The sequence below is a fragment of the Arvicanthis niloticus genome, chromosome 18 (genome assembly GCF_011762505.2).
Source record: "Arvicanthis niloticus isolate mArvNil1 chromosome 18, mArvNil1.pat.X, whole genome shotgun sequence".
NCBI lineage: Eukaryota > Metazoa > Chordata > Mammalia > Rodentia > Muridae > Arvicanthis > Arvicanthis niloticus.
Window position 1 is genome coordinate 37,864,159 of NC_047675.1, and position 21,027 is coordinate 37,885,185.

Here is a 21,027-nt window from a genome sequence, read left to right on the forward strand (position 1 = left end):
AGCCATAAACAAGTTTTAGGCCAGCCATGGCTGCTTAGTAGGTCCTATCCAAAAACCAATAAATAATTAGAGAAAAAATAAAAGTTAAGAAGAAGAGGAAGAGAAGAAGGAGGACAATGACAAAGATGAAGAAGATGAGGGGAAGAGGAAGAGGAGGAAGAGAAGGAAGAAGAGGAGGTGGTGGTAGTTGTCATCATTGTCATTGTCGTAGTAGTAGTGGGGTTGGGGGCTCAGAAAGAAAAAAAGAAAAAGCAACTCCAGAGCTGAGTCTGGTGGTACGTCTGTAATCCCAGTATTTCAGAGGCAGAGACAGACAGGAAGCCTGCCACAAATTCAAGGCCAGCCTGGGCTTCCTGAAGAGTTGGAGGCTAGCCAAGGATGAGTAGCAAGACATTGCCTCAAATGAAATCTAAAAGTAAAACAAACAAACAAACAAACAAAAAAAAAAAAAAAACGAGATCCCAACTCCAGGAATTCAAAGTAATTCTTTATTGATAATAAACATTTATACTAGCATTAGAAACGTCAGTAGAAAAATAATATTTAAATAAATCTCTAATGTACAAAGATTTGATCATTTTGACTATAGCAGTTAAGTGCAATAATCTAATATAAAAAGTTAAACTGATTTTGGTCATAACCAGCCTTACACAGTACACAAGAAAGAAACACAAGTTCACAAAACCTTCTGCACACTGACCATTAATGGCACTGGGGTTTCACATTCCAGGAAAGAGTTCCTCAGGGAAAGTTGGCATGTCCCACACTGTCACAATAACTTAAGGGAAACCAGGGCGGTCACAAAGGACATTGGAATCAAAAGCCAACATACAATTTAAAAACCTAAAGGACAGAGGAAGGACGCCATTACTTGCATGAACTGCTGCCCGGCTGCTCCCGGCATTTCCTCAGTGGTATCTTACTGCAGAGCAAGTGTGTAGCCCGGAGGTGCATCTTGCTCATAATCACTATGCTTTTGCACATGGACTTCATTTTTACCCCAAAATCACACTAAGGCATCAAGAGATCAGCTTTTGGTTGGGGGTTGCCTCCCTATCTCAGAGCTCAAAAGAGGATGAGAGGGGGAGACAACACACACAGGGTCCAAGGAAGTCCTCGAAGGGAGGAAATTACTCAAGGTGATGAGCTCAACATAAACCATGACAAATTAAGTTTAAGACAAGAGGAGGAAGAGAAACGGAAATCCAAGTGGAATGCACTCTTTATCATTCATATGGTTTCTTCCTGAAGACATTTCAAGCCACAGAGCTCAGTCTATAGAATCTATGTACATTTATCCACAAAAGAATGTTTCACACAGCCGGCTAAGGTGTCACATCGCATGTGTTTAGAGGCCCAGCACTTGGGAGGCAGAGGCAGGTGGATCTGTGTGAGTTTGAGGCCAGCCTGATACAGAAAGTGGGTTCAGGACAGCCAAGGCTATTATGCAGAGAAACCCTGTCTTGAAAAACCAAAAAAAAAAAAAAAAAAAGAAAGAAAGAAAAAAGAAAAAAAAAAAAAGAAAGAAAGAAAGAAAAGAAAAAGGGCTTCACACGCATTGGGATAGATGAAACAATAATTTGAAGCTATATTTCAAGTTTTTGTTTTTAAAGCTGATGAAACACATGGAAACAAAAACAACCTAACTTTTGTGTCTTGGTTGTAAATACAAATAACCTAACATTCTAACCATGGATGACTATATTCATAAGTTATTTTTTAGGGGAACCAGCCAACCACCTATTTACCCATGTGCTTAGTGTGTAAAATTCCATCCAAAGAATGCTTAGTAAGACAAGGCATCCTTCTAGGGCTGCTATCAGCTCCCACAAGGCCCAGTATAATATTCCAGTTTCTCCAGCTGAAGGGATGTTTTCCAAATTCAAAGTCCCTCAGACTGAAAATGGAGATCTTTTGACGGAAGAAAGATTTGTTCTCTTTGCTGGGGAATGTGAAGAGCCATTTATTTGCACTCTAGTTGCTCACCAAATCTGATCGTCACTACAGTTTTAACAAGTGGTGGTCAAAAGAAAAGAGTCAATTATTTTTGGAGCCATCCCTGCAGTTTCCCCTGATGCCATTACTGGGTAAATTGATCTGCCTGGCTATTTTATCAAATTTAAAAATCATGTGTATGTGGGGACAGGAAGTATGTGCGCCTGGGTGCAGGTGCCATAGAGAGTCTTGGCTATTTAAAAAGAAATTTTAATTACATTTATTTACATGTGCACATGAGCCGCATGTGGAGAGCAGAGACAAAGGCAGGAGTTGGTTCTCTCCAACCACCTCGTGGGTCCGGAGAACCACCTTTCATGCTGAATGATCTTGCCAGACCCTCCTGGCTAGTAGTTAACCAGAAGCTGAGAGCATATTGCTTTAAATTTATTTCCTCATAGGCTGTGAGCTTTAATCTCACAATAAAAATTTTCTTTTAAAAATGTCAGTTAATCACCAGAAGCTACACTGAAAACAGGTAACAACAAGGCTGTTGTATTTTACTGTAGTTTATACAAAACTGTGGAATTGATGAAAGGGGCTTAAGTCCTGCACCCCCTTTCCCTTCTGAAGGTCACAGTCTGGAGGCCTTTTTAAGGAAAACAAAGTTAGGCAGTAGAGTTAAAAATTAAAATACTAAAATCGAGTTAAAAACTACTACTACTTTTTAAGGATATAAATTCTCTTGGAAGAAAAATAAGAAGGCCAGAGGGGTTATGTCTGAAGAGGAAGTGTTAGGCACTTTCTGGGAGTGAATACTCAAATACTGCAAGGGCGGGCTGAGGAGCCATTGCTAGGTAAACAGAGTGTGAGGAAAACCAATACCCACTAATGCCTTCAGCACACTGCACAAGCACAGACTCAGAAAATCAACGAAAAACACCAAGAAAACCTCTAAGAGAATCCTGCAAGTTTCTTATCTGTGCCTGAATGTCCAAAGAGTGTCCTAACCTACCCGGTTTTGAAGTTCAAGTCCAGCCACTTAAGAAAGTCTGTGAGTTTTCGGAGACGGTAAATACAATGGATAGTGTTAAAGATGACAAGGTATCATGGATATTCTTTGGGAAAAGAACCTTGATTAGGCACGACAATGATGCCTATTGTCCCAGCTACTCAGGAGGTTAAGGTGGGAGGTTGCCTTGAGCCCAGGAGTTTGGACCAGCCTGGGCAATAAAGCAAGACCTCATGTCTTTAAAACAAAACAAAAACAACAACAAAACCAAACCAAAAAAACAAACAAACAAACAAAAAAACCCAAAAAACAAAAAAATCTCAATTAGCTAGCTTATTTTGATCAAATGATAAATTCACATCTCTTGAAATATATCAGAGGTCAAGATAGTTATTCATAACATGTCACATTCTCAGTGGTCACCTACTTTTGACAGTGAAACCAAAGCTGCTGCTTTGAACTCTACTTCAGTTCTTCTTCCTGTTACATTCCACCAGTTTGTTCTCAGCCAACCCAAACCAGCTTGGCTTTACTGCTAAGCTCTTGGTACAGAGCAGCCTGCCCCCTTGAAATCGAGCAGCATTCTCCACTGGTTGCTCAGAAACAGCAATGATACATTTTTTCAAAGGAAGGACACAGACTCCGAGGCATTGATGGCTTAGGTGACCGGTGTACGGGTAAAACTTCTTAGGTTGTCACAAGAGAAGAAAAAGCCAGGAGCTTGTTTTGGCTGAAAATGATAGGTGTCCACAAGGGTCTTCAATTTCAGGAGCTTCAACTAGAAGAAAGGACTGTGGTGGTCTTCACACTCTCAGGCCTCCTAGTGGCTCCCATTTGAGGAATGAAGAAACCATGACACTGTCCATTCCTTTTGAGGAGTCTACACAACTCAGGGATGACATCACAGTGAGAGAGCGTATGCTATAGAGTAGCTAAAACCCGTAAAAAAGAGACTATGACCACACAGAGCGTCTGCCCTGTGCCCAGGGTGAGGGCTTCAAAGGGGATCATCTCCTTCCCTGCTGCTCGGTAAACCCCGGCAACTGCTGCACCTGGTTCAAAGTCAAGGGGAGGGAGGGAGGGAGGGAGGGAGGAAGAGAGAGAGAAAGAGAGAATATGAATGAATATTAGTAAACAAAACCTGAGATGAATGACATCACAAAAAGTATAAGATTTAAAATATTCACTGCACAGAGATAGAGTTTTTATTATTTAGTTAGGAACGAAAAGTTTTGTGCTCTCTGTCCTTTCTGGTGATCATGCTAACTTTCTTTATGAGGTTCGCAAGTCAGCATTTATATTTGGACCCCCTTAGCTTGGGCATCTTATATTCACTGAATGGTCTGAAGTGACAGTTGGATAACAAGACAGCAGTTCCCTCTTGGTCCAGCATCTCCTGCTAGCTGACCCCATGCCTATGATCACCAAATACATTTTTGGCAATGGATGACAAGCTACTGAGACAGATCAAGAAATGGTTCCAGGGCACAGGGGATCCTAGCTCCACTTGCTAGTACATGGAGGATTCCATTCAAGGAAGAAAGAAGGGAGAAATCAACATGGGATTCAAAGGAAACCAGGGCAGAGAGCACAGGGTTCTTTCTGTTTTCCAGGTTGTTATTTCCCTTCCTATAGTCACTACGACCTCCTGGAGAATGGGAGCCCAGCACAGAAACACTGGTGCCAACCCAGACACCCCATCTCATCTTCTACACCGAGACCTGTGTTGACCCAGCTAGCCCTCTGAGAGTCACAGACACTCAGTAAACACAGTCAACGAAATCCAATTACGACAGGTAAATAGAGGGTGTGGCTCAGTGACAAAGCATGTGCTTAGGATGTACAAGGCTGTGGGTTCCACTCTCAGCACCTCAAAATAAGGGAAGACTGCACTTTCTTAAACTGTGACACGAGATAGTATTGTGTTTTGACAAGCAAATAGTGTTAGATATTTGACTTTGCCTCCAGTGGCCATCAATGTCACCAAGGTGTCAAGAGCCCAAGTCTCATGGGGTCTCTGTAACTGAGCTTTCTTAAAGAAAAGAAAAGAAAAGAAAAGAAAAAAGAAAGAAGCCTGAGGAACCTGACCTGAGCCCTCATGAGATACAGATGAGGTGAAAAGAAAAAAAAGCCCAAGAGAGCAGGAAAAGGAAACACTTCCGGAAAGCGTTGGAATAGAGTGAGCACGTGCCAACTATGCCCGCCAGGCCCTTGGCTTGCAGACATCTCATCCCTCAGCATTCAAGGGTGTGGCTGGGTATTTCCACCCCTGCTTTACTGTCTCGGGGACCAGGAATTCCGTGTGGATACTGCAGCATTTAGTGACACAGAACACAGAGAAACAAAACTACAGTATCAAAAGAAAGAAAGAGAAAGAGAGAGAGGGTGTGAGGGGAAGGAAGGAAAAGAGAGAAAGAAAGGCAGTCAGAGAGACCAAATGGGCATTTCTGCTCAAAACTCAGGGTTTAAATTTACAGTAAAAATAAATAGGTGACAAATTAGGAATGTTACATTCCTATGTTTTATAAATACATTCATGAGTTTATATATATTTTGTATAATATACATATATTTTAATATATATTTATATATTTTTATAATATAAATATATTATATATAATATATATTTAAAAATAGCTGGGACTGGAGAGGTGGCTCAGTGGTTAAGAGCACTGCCTGCTCTTCTAGTGGACCTGGGTTCAATTCCCAGTACTCAAAAGGGAGCTCACAACTGTCAGCAACTCCAATATCTGACACCCTCACACAGACATACATGTAGGCTAAACACCAATGCACATAAAAATAATTATTTTTTTTAAACCACACCAAAATACAACCTGTGACTAGTAACGCACAATATCATTTTTATTTTCATTTTAAGTTTGTATTTCTAGAAAATAAATACACATGCTTCTGTGTAAGTATAAATTGAAAAATGATTTATCATTTTTCATTCCTCTAGTTGTGTCAGGGACATGAAACAAAACAAAGACCAAAAAAAAAAAAAAAAAAAAAAAAAAAAAGAAGTGGGTTTAAAAATAGTTTGTAATTTCCATGTTACTTCAGTCTCTAGTCAGGAAGTCTGGGGTCGGGGAATATAGGAGATTGAAAAACACAAATCAGACACTTTACTTCCTTTGTGTGCAGTGCTGGGGTAAAACCCAGGCCTCAGACATGCTATGTCAGCTTTTCCACTTTGCATGCCTAGCCCTCAATTATCTTCCTCAACAGATTTATTCTCCATCCCTAAAGGAGACACAATCAGTGAACCACTCTGCAAAGCCCAGGTCTAGGGGAAACGGGATCAGAGAGGTGCTGAGACATCCGTGGGGAAATGCTTTTATTTTACTAGTGGCCCATCACAAAATGCTTCAAATCTGACTTGGAAAGCCAAAGAGATTGGCCAGGTAAGGAGCTTGAGAGTTAAAAAACAAAATAAAACCCAATAAAGGAATACATAAAAAAAATAAGATCCACACTTAAAAGCTAACTCTAAAACTTATTGTGTGTGTGCATGTGTACACATGAAAACACACACACACACACACACACACACACACACACTTCTCCCCTCCCATTACTAGAAACCAAACCCAGGGCTTTGTGCTTGTTAAGCAAGCATTCTACCACCAAGCTAAATTCCCAGCGCCCCACCCCCAAGCCCCCATTTCTAAAATGAGTCCTAAAACTAAGTGACTAGCCACATCACAAGTTTTTGACTGGTATTTTAATGTCTAACATACTTGTCAAGATTCCAGCAGTAATTGGTCCCACGATGCCCATCAACAGGATGCTTACAGACATGAACCTACCATATTTGTGATGTCTGAGGGTGAAGAGGGCCAGCAGTCCAGCAGGGACATGAAAGAACACAGAGGACATCAGTGCCCACAGGAACACACCATACCACATCTCTGTGAGGGAAGAGAAAGGGGAAGTAGAGTTACCAGCTTTCCCAGTGAGGCACTGCCAAGGGGCCCAGTCCAGGCCCCTACATCCATGGCTCCCAATCTTGTCAGCAGGAAGTTGTATTTAGTGGGTTTTGCTGTGGGAGTTTTTGTTTTGAGAGTTGGGTGGAGAAACCTTTTTAAATTAGATTTAATCATTTTATTGTATATGTGTTTTGCATGTGTGTGTGTGTATGTATGTATATGTTTGGTGCCCATGGAGATCAGAAGAGGACACTGGATCTCCTAGAACTGGAGTTGCAGATGGTTGTGAGCCACCATGTGGGTGTTGGGAGTTGAACCTGGGTCTTCTGCAAGAGCAGTGCGTGCTCTTAACCTATAAGCCTCCTTCCCAGAACCTTGTTTTTTGTTATTGGAAGACAGGGTCTCATCATGTGGCTCAGAATAGCCTCATACTCAGTATGTATCCGAGGCTAGCCTTGAACTCTGATCCTCCTGCCTCCCTTGTGTATTATAGGCATCTGCCGCCATGCTAAGCTTTATTGAGTTTTTAAAGGCTTCAAAAACTTCCACTCACAGGTTATCAGCTGTTTAAATCCAGCAGGACTTATTTAGACTCATTTATAGGACCTGTAGACACAGTAAGGAGGCAGCTCCGGGAGAGGAAGGAAGTCCTCCCCTTAACCTGACTGCTGGTTAGCACCCAGATCTGACTTGTAGCCTCCAGAACTGAGCAACAACTAGCTGTTCCAATGGTCTAGCCTGTGGACTTTTGTCACAGCAGCCTGGTTGTAACAAACACCCACACACTCACTCATGCTAATTCCCCTGAAGCACAGCACCTACCCAAGGAAGGCTAGCAGGATCCTACTGGCACCATTCTGAGCTGTGGAGCGCGGCTCACAGGGATGAACCACCCACCTAGCCCCCTAACCCTCAAATCCTGCCTACCCACCACCACCCAAGCTGTTTGTGTTAGCTACTTTAGTGCCCACATATAGTACCACTTAAAACACTTTCAGAGGGAAAGAAGGCTTTATTACATTAAATGAGTTTAGAAAAGTACTCTCAGGATGATTATGAGATTTTAAAAGCTATCACAAACTTGGATCTATAAAACACTTAAAAAAAAAAAAAACCTAAGTGATTTCTTTTTAATCTATTGTACCTTAATTTACCAACTGTTTAATAGCTATTTATTGATCAATGTAGAGTTCTTTTGTTTCTCTGGCTCAACACACTGCCAAAAATGTTTCTCTGTCTTTCGGCATGTCCTTGTTCACTGCTTCAAACCAAGTGCAGTATCAGCTGGGTCTTCCTTAGCAGCTGTGTTGTTGATTTTCTCCTGCTGTAACACAATCTTTTGGCTCAAGGTTCTGTGAACTGGGAAGTCCAAGACTGAAAGGCCATATCTGGGGGGCCTTCTTCTTTTTAACTTTTTCCTCTCCCTCTCCCTCTCCCTCTCCCTCTCCCTCTGTGTATGATCACAAGTGTATAAGCACACATGTGAAGTAAAGTTTGTCATTGGGTGCCTCTCTTCCTCATATTTGGAGGCAGAGCCTCTCACCTGAATGCAAACCTCACCAATTCAGCCAGTCTAGCTAGCCAGCTTGTTCTGAGGAACCCTTCTTCGCCTCCCAAGTGGCCAGGACTACAGGTTGGCCACCATGCTCACACAGCATTTATGTTGGTATTGGACAGCCAAACTCTGGTCCTGGTGGTATCAAAGCCCTGGGGTCAATCTTGAGCGAGATACATACACGTACATACACACAGAGCTTTTGGACAGTGGAAGAGCAGAGTCCCGTGGAGAGCTGTGTGTCCTCCAGATGTATGAATTAACAAAAGGGCTTGCTGATGACCAGCTCTCTGCCTTTAACCCCCAAAACTGGGTCACCCTGGCCCCAAGACCAACTCCAGTCTAAAAGAACAGGAACAGAAGGAGTCCCAGGCAAGCCAGAAGCCATCCTTTCAGCTGGCTCTTCCCAACCTTAGGTCCCAGGAAAAAACAGCTGTGTAAACTCCTGTTCCTGGGTGAACTTCTGTAAAGCCGCGTTTGTAAGCAGACCACATCTGTCCCCTGAGGACTAGAGTTTTGTCCACTCCTGTGACTGCCTACTGGAACTAGGTTGCCTGGACACTCCTGGCCCATCAGTCTACATCAGTCATCGGAACACTCCTTGCTTGCCAACTGTCTCCTATCTGCTAGGTGTTACCATCCCCTCGGCTCTAACAATGACTTACTCTCTGCATGACCAACTGTGGCCTGGCACCTCTCTGCTGATTCTACTTGTCTTGGTCATTGTTCTATTGCTGTGAAGAGACACCATGACCAAGGTAACTCTTCTAAGAGACAGTATTTAACTGGAAGCATGTTAACCTTTTCAGAGGGTGAGGCCATTGTCACCATAGTAGGAAGCAGACAGGCAAGGCATCAGAACAGTAGCTAAGAGCGTACAACCTGATCCACAGGTACTAAGGGGAGAGGGAGAGAGAGAGAGAGACAGAGAGAGAGAGAGAGAGAGAGAGAGAAGAGAAGAGAAGAGAAGAGAAGAGAAGAGAAGAGAGAAGAGAGGGAGAAGAGAAGAGAGAAGAGAGGGAGAAGAGAGAGAGAGGAGAGAGGGAGAAGAGAGACAGACAGACAGACAGACAGACACACACAGACAGATGTCTGGGCCTGATATGGGCTTTTGAAACCTCAAAGCCCACACCCAATGACATACATCTTTCAATAAGGCCACACCTCCTTATCCTTCCCAAAACAGTTCCACCAACCAGGAACTAAGCATTCAAATGTATGAGCCCATGAGGGTGGGGGCATTCTTTTTCAAACAATAGCCAAGGCTGGCCTTGAATTCAGACATGAGCCCAGGATGGCTGGCCTCAAACTCACAACCGTCCCACCTCAGCCAACAAAGTGCTGTGTTTACAGGTATGTGCCATCGTACCTGATCACTTAATGGAAAACATCACTCCATCCCTTGACATGCTTCTGCCACTTACTCTGCCCTCTCTCCTATCTCCCCCAGGTATGGGGTATCCTTCCTTTTCTCCATGTCTCCATGGAATGAGTGATCCATATGAGAAGGCTTTTGTTTTGTCTGTCAAGGCCCTTCTAACAGATATTTCAACACAACGGGACTGGAGAGATGGCTCAGCAATTATGAGCCATTGGTACTCTTGCAGAGAACCAGAGTTCACATCCCAAAACCCACATGGGGCAAATACCTGTAACTCCAACTCCCAGAGATTCAATGCCCTCTTCTGTTCCCCATGGGCATCTATACAACATACATGCCCATACACATAAATACAAACAAATCTTAAGGGCCGGAGAGATGGCTCAGCGGTTAAAAGCATTGATTGTTCTTCCAAAGGTCCTGAGTTCAATTCCCAGCAACCACATGGTGGCTCACAACCATTTGTAATGGGATCTGATGCCCTCTTTTAGTATGTCTGAAAGCAGCAATAGTGTACTCATATACATAAAATAAATCTTTTTAAAAAAATCTTAAAAACAGGTACATCATAATCAGTAAATACTTATTCAGTGAATGAATAACTGACTTGTCCAAGTTGGATCCATTCTTGGCTCCAGCAACAGCACATTAAAAATATTCTTGGGTTTGATTAATTTGACGTTAATTTAGTGAAACCCTATGTTCAGAGAATGAACATAGAGAATGTCATTCCTGATTATTACAAATGACAACTAAGAGCCAGTCATGGTGGTGCAGGCCTAGAATCTCAGCTTTAGCACCAGGAAGGTTCAGGTTCTCTGGCCACCTCAGCTACATAATGAGACCTTGTCTCAAACAAACAAACAAACAAACAAATACAAAGAGACAGCAAAAGAGCTCTGATAAAGTTAGAATGAGAATTTGGCAGAAACCTCGATGGATAAATTGAAAAAGCAGATTTAAAAAAGAAAAAAAAATCAATTCAAAGCTTTTTAGTGCAGAGAAACCACAGAATATTTTAGGGCAATGATCTGCCATGAGTTGGCATAAAACACAAGTAACCTTTTCTGTGTGCCCAAAATAGAGAGGGAATCAGACTCAGGACCCTGAATAAGATTCCTAGTAAGAGGGCCTTAGTGTCTCAAACCAGGGAGAAAACTTCAAGGACCCATTATAACCAGAATTCCCAATAAAGATGAGACAAGGCAGGGAGGGGGTGTTTACGACGCACTCTGGTCAACTTGAGGTCAAGTCCTGCATTAGCGTTATGATTCTATCCATGTTGATATCGCCGGTCTGGAGCCACATTGGCTAGAAGGGCAACCTGATGAAGGAATGGTCCTCACAGCCTCAGCATGAGTAAAACCCAAATACATCATGTAGATTAACATTTGCAGGAGAGAGTCTGGAGAGATAGATGGTTCAGCAGTTGGGAGCAGCTGCTGCTTTTCCAGAGGACATGACTTCAGTTCCCTATGAGTTCCAGGTGAGGATCAAAATGGAAAAAAAAAAAAAAAAAAAAAAAAAAAAAAAACATGAAGTAAACTGAAGAGCTGTCCCAGGGTAAAAGAGACCAAAGAGCCAGGACAAACAAAATTCCGTGTGTGCTTCTATTCTTATGTAGCTCTGGCTGGCCCGGAACATGCTCTGTGGATCAGGCTGGCTTCCAATACTCAGACATCTGATTGTTTCTGACTCCAGAATGCTGAGGTTAGGGTTGTGAGCCTCCACAACCATGGCAAGGTCTGACTCTTGATTAGCATCTGGACTTAAGCAAGGCTTCTGACTGGGCTCTCTTTTCTCAGCTCACAGTAAAACTCTTTTCTTACTCTTTCTTAGTGAAACAACTCTTTCTCTTGCCAAATAAAAACAGATAACAAGTGAAAAACCACAAAGGAGAAACGGCTCAGAGGTAAAGAGTGATTGCTGCTCTTGCAGAAGAACCCAGTTTGATTCCCAGCAACCAGGTCAGATAGTTCAGCCACTTGTAACTCCCTACCTCTGGCCCCCGTGGGCACCTGCACTCATGTCCACACACCCAAACACATGCACATATTTAAAATAATATTTTTTTAAAAGAAAAAAGCTATTTGGTTAACTGGAGAAAAATTTAAATAAGGCCTGTTTAAATAAACATCACTTTATCCGTGTTACGGATTTAAGAAGTGGTGTGATTTTGGGGCGTTGTGACAGGACACACCCCTGGTTCAGAAGTTTTGAGCTTAAGAATCATAAAGTGTCTCGACTTCTGCAGTATAACAAGTTGAAATGTGTACACACAAGTGTATTGATGTGACCAAGACAGTAAGAACCAGAATAGTCCTGCTTTGCATAATGAGATTTCTATCAACCCAAGCTTTGCATAATGAGATTTCTATCAACCCAAGCCAAATATACAACTAACTGTGGCCCCATAATCTAAAGCAGCCCGACATCTAGGCTTGTCTAACTCCACCTCTGAATGCCTAATGAGCCTCAGCTTTTAAGCAGGTGTGTGACTTTTACCACCCAACCTAAGCATACAGATACTTATTCTGTGTTTCACATTCTCAGGTTTGGAAAGTTCCCAAATAGCTGGGAGAGAAATAAGAAAATGAGTCAGACTGATTGAATCCTAGGAAAGTATGAACCCTTCATCTTTTGGAGAGGGTCTCCAGAATGATGTGTGTGTGTATGTATTTATTTGTAATCACTGTCAGATTTATTTACATGTTTATTTATGTGTAATCACTGTCAGATGTGACACTAATACTTCTGGAAACAATCTGAACTTCCAGACTCTCCCCGTGGGCAGGATCACGAGCTAACATCTTCAGCTGCCACAAAACAGATAATCACCTTGTCGGCTACTACACAGGCAGGTCCCAGGTGTCCACCGAGAGGCGCCTGGCAGTCGCTGCCCAGCAGATGAGACTCACAGGTGTCTGGCTTAAGGCTGCAGTCAGCAATCCCACCTATCTTTTCCAACGTCACCGGGCCAGTTTTTCTTTACTGCAGTGTCCTAATACCCCTACCCCATCCCCCTCCTCCCCCCCCCCCCGCCTCTGTGGTCTTGCCTTCAAAAATCCAAAGCAAATAATCATGCCCTCCCCTGAAGGCCTTTATTAATGATCCCAGGGGATCATTCTCTTCTCCACAACTTTCTGAACTGTAGCAGGTCTACGGGGTAACTGTAACAACTGTAACTTCAAAAGCCCCTACTGGCAGAAAGAAGGCGGCGAAGCTCGCGTAGGAAGGAGCTAAGAGCAATTTAGAAGTTGTGTCTTAAGTTCTTCAAGGTGCGGGTGGGGAAATGAGCAACAGGTTTGAGCAAGTGAGTCCTCCATAGACAAGCTGCTGGGGAGATGGGTGTAGGTCAGAGTCAGAGGACAGGATCAGCACACAGGCTCTCAGAGGAAGTATACAAGCAGTCCCTAGGACTGGACAGCCGTCGCCCCAAGTGCGATTCCAGGGCTGCCTCGGCCTCGCCCTGGGAGGCAGGCGACAGGTGCGCAGTGCGCAGGCGCGGGGCGGGGCGTACCTGGGAAGGAGCAGAGCGAAGTGGAGTTGGGGCACAGGGTCCCGTTGCCCACCCTCGGCACGAGCTTTAGGCTGAGGATCTGCTGCAGGAGCCCGGCTGACCCGCCGCCGCCGCCGCTCCCCTCGCGCTCCATCCCGCCGCCATCCACCGCCCGGAGCGCCGCGGAGCACCGCACCTCCGCAGCCACCGCGTCACCTTTGGCCGGCCCTCTTCTCCCGCCCACTCCAACGGCGCTGCTATAGTAATCGTTTCTCCTTCCAATCACAGGGCGCCGCAGATGGAGGGGGCGGGGCAACGGTTGTTCCCGCCCCCTGGCGCTGCGTTCGATTAGAAAAGCCCCCCGGCATGCTGCGCCCCTAGTGGCAAGTTTCTCTTGCTCCATCTGAGTGTGTTGGGCTCTGCCCTTTGCTTTAGTGCCACCTTTAAGTAGGACAAGTCCGGTGAGCTTGCTCAGCAGGTAGAGGCGAGACGCTTGCCTCCAAGCATGAGTGATTTGCCTTCCATCCCTAGGACTCACATGGTGGAAGGTGAGAACCAACTCCCATGGGTTGTCTTTTTACCTTCACATACACATACACTCACATAACTTAAAAAAATAGTATGCAAAGATACAGCACCAAAAATAAATACATAAAATAAATAGATATGAGATGACCGGTAGCCTACTCAAATTTCTCTGTAGGGCTGAATATGTACTGACAGAGAACCAGCCTAGCTGTACAATATCCTAGATTCCAACCCCAGTTGCTTAGCGTGTCAAAGACTGTAGGTTCCCTAGGCAGTGGTGGCGCACGCCTTTAATCCTAGCACTCAAGGAGGCAGAGGCAGGCAGATTTCTAAGAGGCCAGCCTGGTCTACAGACTGAGTTCCAAGACAGCCAGAACTACACCAAGAAACTCTGCCAAAAACAAAACCAAAGCAAATACAAAACAAAACAGACTGTAGATGCAATTTCCAAACAACCAACAAGCAAAAATAAGACTTTAAAAATGGACCAGAAATTTTGTAAGTCACCGAAGTTGAAACTTTTAGGAGCTGAAATGAAAAGACCTTCTGGGGCCAGCAAAATGGCTCAGCAAGTAAAGGTACCTGCTGTCAAGCCTGGTGACCTGAGTTCCATCTCAGGGTCCCACATGGTAAAAGAGAACCCATAACTGCAAGTTGTCCTTTGACCTTCAGACTCCATGGCACAGGTTACCACATACATATTGCCATGGCTATCCCTGGGTGTAAACTTGACTACGTCCGGAATGAACTAAAACCTCAATGGCTGGCTAAACCTGCGATTGATTTCAAGTAGGAATACCCATAATCTGGGTCTTTGAAGTGGGCTATCCACCTTTGATATAAACCACACCATCTACTGGTTTGAATATGCTTAGCCCATGGGAAGTGGCACTTATTAGGAGGTGTGGCCTTGTTGGACTGGGTGTGGTCTTGGACTAGGTGTGTCCTCGTTAGAGGAAGTGTATCCTGGGGTAGGCAGGCTTTGAGGACTCCTAGTGTTCAAGCTCCGCCCAGTGTGGAAGAGACACTCCTGCTGCCTTCAGATCAAGATTCTCAGCTCCTTCCCCAGCATGCACACTAGCAGGCATGCTTCCTGTCATGATGATAATGAACTGAAACTCTGCAGCTGTAAGCCAGCCCCAATGAAATGTTTGCCTTTATAAGACTTGCTTTGGTCATGGTGTCTCTTCACAGTAGTAAAACCCTAACTAAGACACTGACATTAGAGCCTATTTTGAGATTCCAGTGTATACTGAAGACCAACGGAGTCATCCAGACTCATGGACTGAGCAACTCCTGGATTCTTGGACCTTCCATTGGTAGACAGTCACTGTTGGATTAGCTGGACCACAGCCTGTAAGCCACTCTAATAAATCATATATTATATATATATATATATAATTCAATAAATAATTTAACATATTCATTAATAAATATAAATATTTAAGTTTTCTTCCTCTAGAGAATCCAGACTAATACACATATATAATAAATCAATAATTTTTAAAACCTTTTGAGGCAGCTGGTTTTTTTAGTAGATTTAGACATCTTGTCAGCAGTTTAGATTTTGTAGGATTGTTGGTTTCACATGATAGAGTAAGCAAGGCCAACAACCTTTTCCCATAAGTTGTGCTATATCCAAGGAACACCCAAATGTTGCTCATCTTCCTCCCAAAGAAAAGAAGTAAAAAAAAAAAAAAAAAAAGTTGGGTTGGGGATATAGCTCTGACAGATGCCTTGCCTCATGACTGCAGCTCTGGATTTGATCCCCAGAACTACACAAAGGTCCCTAGAAGACTTCCAGGGAGAACCTGTAGATTGCCTATAAAGAAATGAAAGTTTGGCAGTTTGACAGCAAAGTGGAAGGGCCTAGAGGGCAAAGCATCAATATCTTTGTAGGGAAAATGTACTTCGAGCCTTTGAGTGTTTGCCTTTACTAGCCGTCTAATCCTCTCACTTCTTTGGAATAAACTTCCACAATTTTTATTACGTTTTTGGTTTGTTTGTTTTTTGACAAAGTCTTGCTGTGTAGTCTCGTTTGGCTTGCAACCTTCTGTGCAAACTATATCTGGCTTCTATTACCTTTTTTTAAAAATGAGAGCGAGAAAGAAAGAAAGAAAGAGAGAGAGAGAAAAGGAATGCCTGCTTGCACAACACATAGGTAAAATTGGAATGACGCAGAGATTAGTATGGCCCCTGCATAAGAATAGCATGCAAATTCCCGAAACCTTCCATATTGTTATAAGCATGAAGAAGAAGTGAAAGGAACAGAAACTGCTCTGAACGTATAAGAATGCCAGGTAAAACAGCACCCACCTGTAAGCTCAGATATGGGAAGAGATGGGAAGATTACTGGTAAGTGCAAAGCCAGCCTGAGCTGTCAAGTCCAGGAGGAGGTGGGGAGGGGACCCACAGAGGTGGCTTAGTGATTAAGTGTGCTTCCAGCTCCTTCAGAGGACCTTCCAGGGAGCTTACAATAGCTTACAACTACCCAGAGGACCCGATGCCCTCTCCTGGCCTTTGAGAGTACCTGTACATATGTGTCTCTCACCGGCCCACACACAAAATATATATATATATATATATTTTTTTTTTCAAATGCAGCATCAACTATAAATCAAATTAAGAAACAGGAGCTTAGTGTAGACACAACATAGATAAATAAAATCACTTTAAAAGTTACACTGTGGCCGGGCAGTGGTGGCGCACGCCTTTGATCCCAGCACTTGGGAGGCAGAGGCAGGCGGATTTCTGAGTTCGAGGACAACCTGGTCTACCGAGTGAGTTCCAGGACAGCCAGGGCTACACAGAGAAACCCTGTCTCGAAAAACCAAAAAAAAAAAAAAAAAAAAAAAAAAAGTTACACTGTGCAGGGCTGGAGAGATGGCTCAGCGGTTAAGAGCACTGATGGTCTTCCAGATATCTGAGTTCAGTTCCCAGCAACCACATGGTGGCTCACAACCATCTGTAATGGGATCTGATGCTGTCTTCGGGTGTGTCTGAAGGCAGCTTCAGTGCATACCTATACATAAAATAAATAAACAAATCTTTAAAAAAATTACACTGTGAAAAATATTAGGTGTGTGTGTGCAAAACAAAAAACCAAAAACCCTGTTTAGTAAAACCAAACCAAAACAAAACAAAACAACAACAAAAAAACCCCAAAAACCCTTGGTCCTTCATGATATGATCAAATCATACACTGGGTCAGTACCTACATGGTGAAGACTGACTTACTTTAAATTAGGGAGCATCGTATGCAAAGCACAGCATTTCTCTTTTTTTAAAGATTTATTTTTATTTATGTGAGTACACTGTAGCTGTCTTCAGACACACACACCTGAAGAGTGCATCAGATCCCATTACGGATGATTGTGAGCCACCATGTGCTGGGAATTGAACTCAGGACCTCTGGAAGAGCAGCCAGTGCTCTTAACTGTGAGCCATCTCTCCAGCTCCGGCATTTCTCTTTCAAGCACTTTAGTGAGATAGCTCATTAAATTTTTTTTTTCCAAGACAGGGTGTCTCTGTGTAGCCCTGACTATCCTGGAACTCACTCTATAGACCAGGCTGGCCTCAAACTCACCTGCCTCTGCCTCCTGACTGCGGGATGAAAGGCATGTGCCAACTAATGACCAGCTATGACATTACTTTCAATTCGATTACTAAAATTTTAATGACTGGGAAAGTAAGGGACAGAAAGAGAAAGGAAGGGAATCTGTGGGAGCTGGTTGTGGGTGACAGAAAGGCAAACGAAGAGTTCTAGGGCAACCTGGGCTCCATAGTGAGTTCCAGGCTATCCCGGTCTACAGAGTGAGTCACTATGTCAAAATCGATGAGCCAATGACATGGTTCAGTGGATTAAGACATTAGCCACACAAACCTATTCAATTGCATTTGATCTCCAGAACCCATGTAAAGGTGAAAGAGGAGAACCAACTCCACAAAGTTGTCCTCTAACCACGCATGTACCAATGTACACATGCACAGGCACACACGTGCAAGCACCTACACGTGCCTGCACAGGTGCACACACATATGCATGCACACAGTAATAATGGCTTTTTTTATGTGTATGAATGTTTTGTCTATCTGTATGTCTGTGTACCATATGGGTGCCTGGTGCCTGTGGAGGCCAGAAGAAGAAGATGTCAGATCCCTTGGAACTGGAGTTCCAGATAGCTGTGAGCCACCATGTGGGTGCTGGTATCAAATCCAGTTCCTCTGGAAAAGCAGTCTGTGCTTAACTACTGAGTCATCTCTCCATCCCAGAGATCCACAGATGAAGTTGAAAGAGAGAGAGAGAGAGAGAGAGAGAGAGAGAGAGAGAAGCCAACCATGGCCAACCATGGAGAGAAAGTAGTACCTAAAGCTAAATCACGTAGCTTATCAGGGTAAGGACAGCCCACCTGATTTAGGCATAGAGGTCATAAAGTGCCAATTGCCGTGATACACGCTCGCTCATAGGATTTGATGAAGAAACAGAGGCAGAAGGGTCAGGAGTTGGATGCCAGCCTGTGCTATGTATTTTGTGGAACTTGATGGCACATGCCTTTAATCCCAGCACCTAGGAGACCAAATAAGGTAGATAGATCTCTGTGAGTTCAAAGCCAATTTAATCTACATGCCGAGTTCCAGGATAGTCAGTGATATACAAGGAGGCTCTCTGGTTTTTTGGGTTTGTGTGTGTGTGTGTGTGTGTGTTTTGTTGTTTTTTTTTTTTTCTTCTTCTTCTTCTTCTTCTTTCTTCTTCTTTTCTTCGTCCTTCTTCTTCTTCTTCTTTCTTCTTCTTCTTCTTCTTCTTCTTCTTCTTCTTCTTCTTCTTCTTCTTCTTCTTCTTCTTCTTCTTCTTCTTCTTCTTCTTCTTCTTCTTCTTCTTCTTCTTCTTCTTCTTCTTCTTCTTCTTCTTCTTCTTCTTCTTCTTCTTCTTCGATTGTTAGGGCCTGGAGGTGGTAATTTAATTCCAGCAATCAGGAGGCAAAGGCAGGTGGACCTTTGAGTTGGAGGCCAGCCTGGTCTAAAGAGCTAGTGCCAGGCTGGCCAAGGCCAAATGGAGAAACCCTGTCTCGAAAGACAAACAAACAAATGGTCCTGTTAAGCCACTTCAGTGGGGTAGATGTGTGGGCCAGGAAAATTCCAGTTCAAGGTAACTATAAGGAACAGATCAGTCAGTAGAGGGCAGTGTGACAAAGGCCTGCCTGGGAAGGGTGGGGAAACCCTGCCTCTCACTTGATTCTGGTCAGGAATATGAGTCCTTACCATTATGACTTCTGGTGGGAAACGCTAAATTAAAAACTCCCGAAAGCAAGCATGAAGGCATGTTTACAATGTTGAACAGGATAAAGACTTCAGATTCAGAGAAAACCACCAAATCCAGAAGCCTTAGGGAAAAAGTTCACATGTAACCATGTGTAATTGGGTGACTCTTAGTGGAGTCCACTAATGCACAGCCCAAGTGAGGTACTTTGGGTTTTGATTGGTTGGTTTTTGGCTTTTCGAGACAGGTGTATAGCCTTGGCTATCCTGAAACTCTCTCTGTAGACCAGGTTGGCCTCGAACTCAGAGATCCGCCTGCCTCTGCCTCCCGAGCACAGGGATTAAAGGAGTTTGCCACCACAGGCCAGCAGCCGGTCAGCCACTCAAGTTTTTTACAATAAAATGTGCAGCTGGTGTATATCAATTGCATCACAATAGAGCTGTGAAAATTTGGATTTCGGGTGTGTGTGTTTGTGTGTGTGTGTGTATGTGTGTGTGTGTGTGTGTACATGTCACCAGGATTAGGATGAAGGTCAGAGGACAACTTTCAGGAATTATCTTCTTCCACAAACATGGGTGCTAAAGACTCAGTTCACCAAACTTGACAGCAAGTGGGTTTAGATACTAAGCCATCTGACCTGCAATTTTCCCCCATAGATTTATTTTTTTTCTTACTTTATCTGTGTATGTTTTGCCTGCATGAATGTGTACTATGAGTCCCTATAGACACTAGAAGAGGACATTGGTTTCCCTGAAGCTAGAATTGTGCGCTGCCACATGGGTGCTGGGAATTGAACCCAGGTCCTCTGCAAGAGCAGCCAGTGCTCTCTCCAGTCACTTACTAGGTAATTTAAAGCCTTTCACTAGCCAAAATCCTAGATCAGTGATTCTCATCCTTCCTATTGCTGTAATATTTTTATTCAGTTCCTCATATTATGTTGACTCCCAACCGTAAAAATTTTTTTTTTTGCTACTTCATAACTGTGCTTTTGCTACTGTTACAAATTGTAATGTAAAAATACATGTTTTCTGATGGTCTTAGGTACTCTCCAAAGGGGTGGAGATCCACAGGTTGAGAATCACTATCCTAGACACATGCGCCAGAACAAGGACAATATTAGCATGACTCCAGGCGAAGCGAGGCGGCCTTTGGACGTGGGGCTCTGGGAGCAAAGTGGCGCTCATTGATTTAGGTACATCAGTAACTGTCATCTGTTTACAAGCTGATCCATAATAAAGTGTGGTTTGAGCAAAAGGATTTTCCACACCTGTCACCCAGGTGGTTCGCATACATACATGTAGGCACTCACACATGCCCATGAAATAAAATAAAAAGAGGTTTCTCATGTAAACATTACATTTGAGCTGAAGGCAATTAAGAAAAGCAAATACCACCAGGTGCGGTGGCAGGCCTTTAATCCCAGCACTTGGGAGGCGAAGGCAGGTGAATCTGGTCTTCACAGGAGTTCCTGTGTATCGAGGGTTACATGGTTAAGACCCTTGAGAGTAAACACTGAAAAGAACTAGTGTGTGCCATTGGGCCAGAGAAGTGGCTCAGAGGGCAGAAATGCTTGCCATGCAAGTTCGACAACCTGAATTCAACCTTGGGAGCCCCCAAAAATCTGTCTTCCCAACATTCCACGCCCCACAAATAAATAAACAAAACCAAACCAATAAATGTAGCAATAAAAATAGCAAATGCCAAAAGAGCTTTCTTTACCCTTTTCTGCCTATAGACAAGGTCTATCTCCGTAGCTCAGGCTGGCCTGGACCTCACAAGGTCTTGAAGTTGACAGCACTGACATCCTAAGCACGAACCATGACAGAACCATGGAGATCTGTAAACAAACACCACCCCATTCATTTCCTGTCACAGATTTGTCTTCCGCAGTACCCCACCCTTGTGAGCCTGAGTCTCTTTCTCTCAGT

General features: G+C 43.6%; 1 protein-coding gene and 1 pseudogene across 2 annotated transcripts; one reads left to right on the forward strand and one right to left on the reverse strand.

Moving 5' to 3' along the window:
- Positions 1 to 466: 466 nt before the first annotated feature.
- Tmem170a (transmembrane protein 170A) lies at positions 467 to 13,592 on the reverse strand. Of its 2 annotated transcripts, none has more exons than XM_034522187.2 (3): positions 13,336 to 13,592; positions 6,760 to 6,861; positions 467 to 3,999 (listed from the first exon to the last, which is right to left on the reverse strand). In XM_034522187.2, exons 1-3 carry the CDS (start codon positions 13,466 to 13,468, stop codon positions 3,869 to 3,871), a joined length of 366 nt encoding a protein of 121 aa, XP_034378078.1. In that variant the 5' UTR covers positions 13,469 to 13,592; the 3' UTR covers positions 467 to 3,868. The 2 variants fall into 2 exon arrangements, with proteins under 2 accessions (XP_034378078.1, XP_034378077.1); XM_034522186.2 differs by having other exon boundaries at positions 6,691 to 6,861; positions 13,336 to 13,569.
- A 2,393-nt stretch (positions 13,593 to 15,985) lies between these two features.
- Positions 15,986 to 16,083, forward strand: LOC117723548 (U6 spliceosomal RNA; annotated as a pseudogene).
- Positions 16,084 to 21,027: the final 4,944 nt, after the last annotated feature.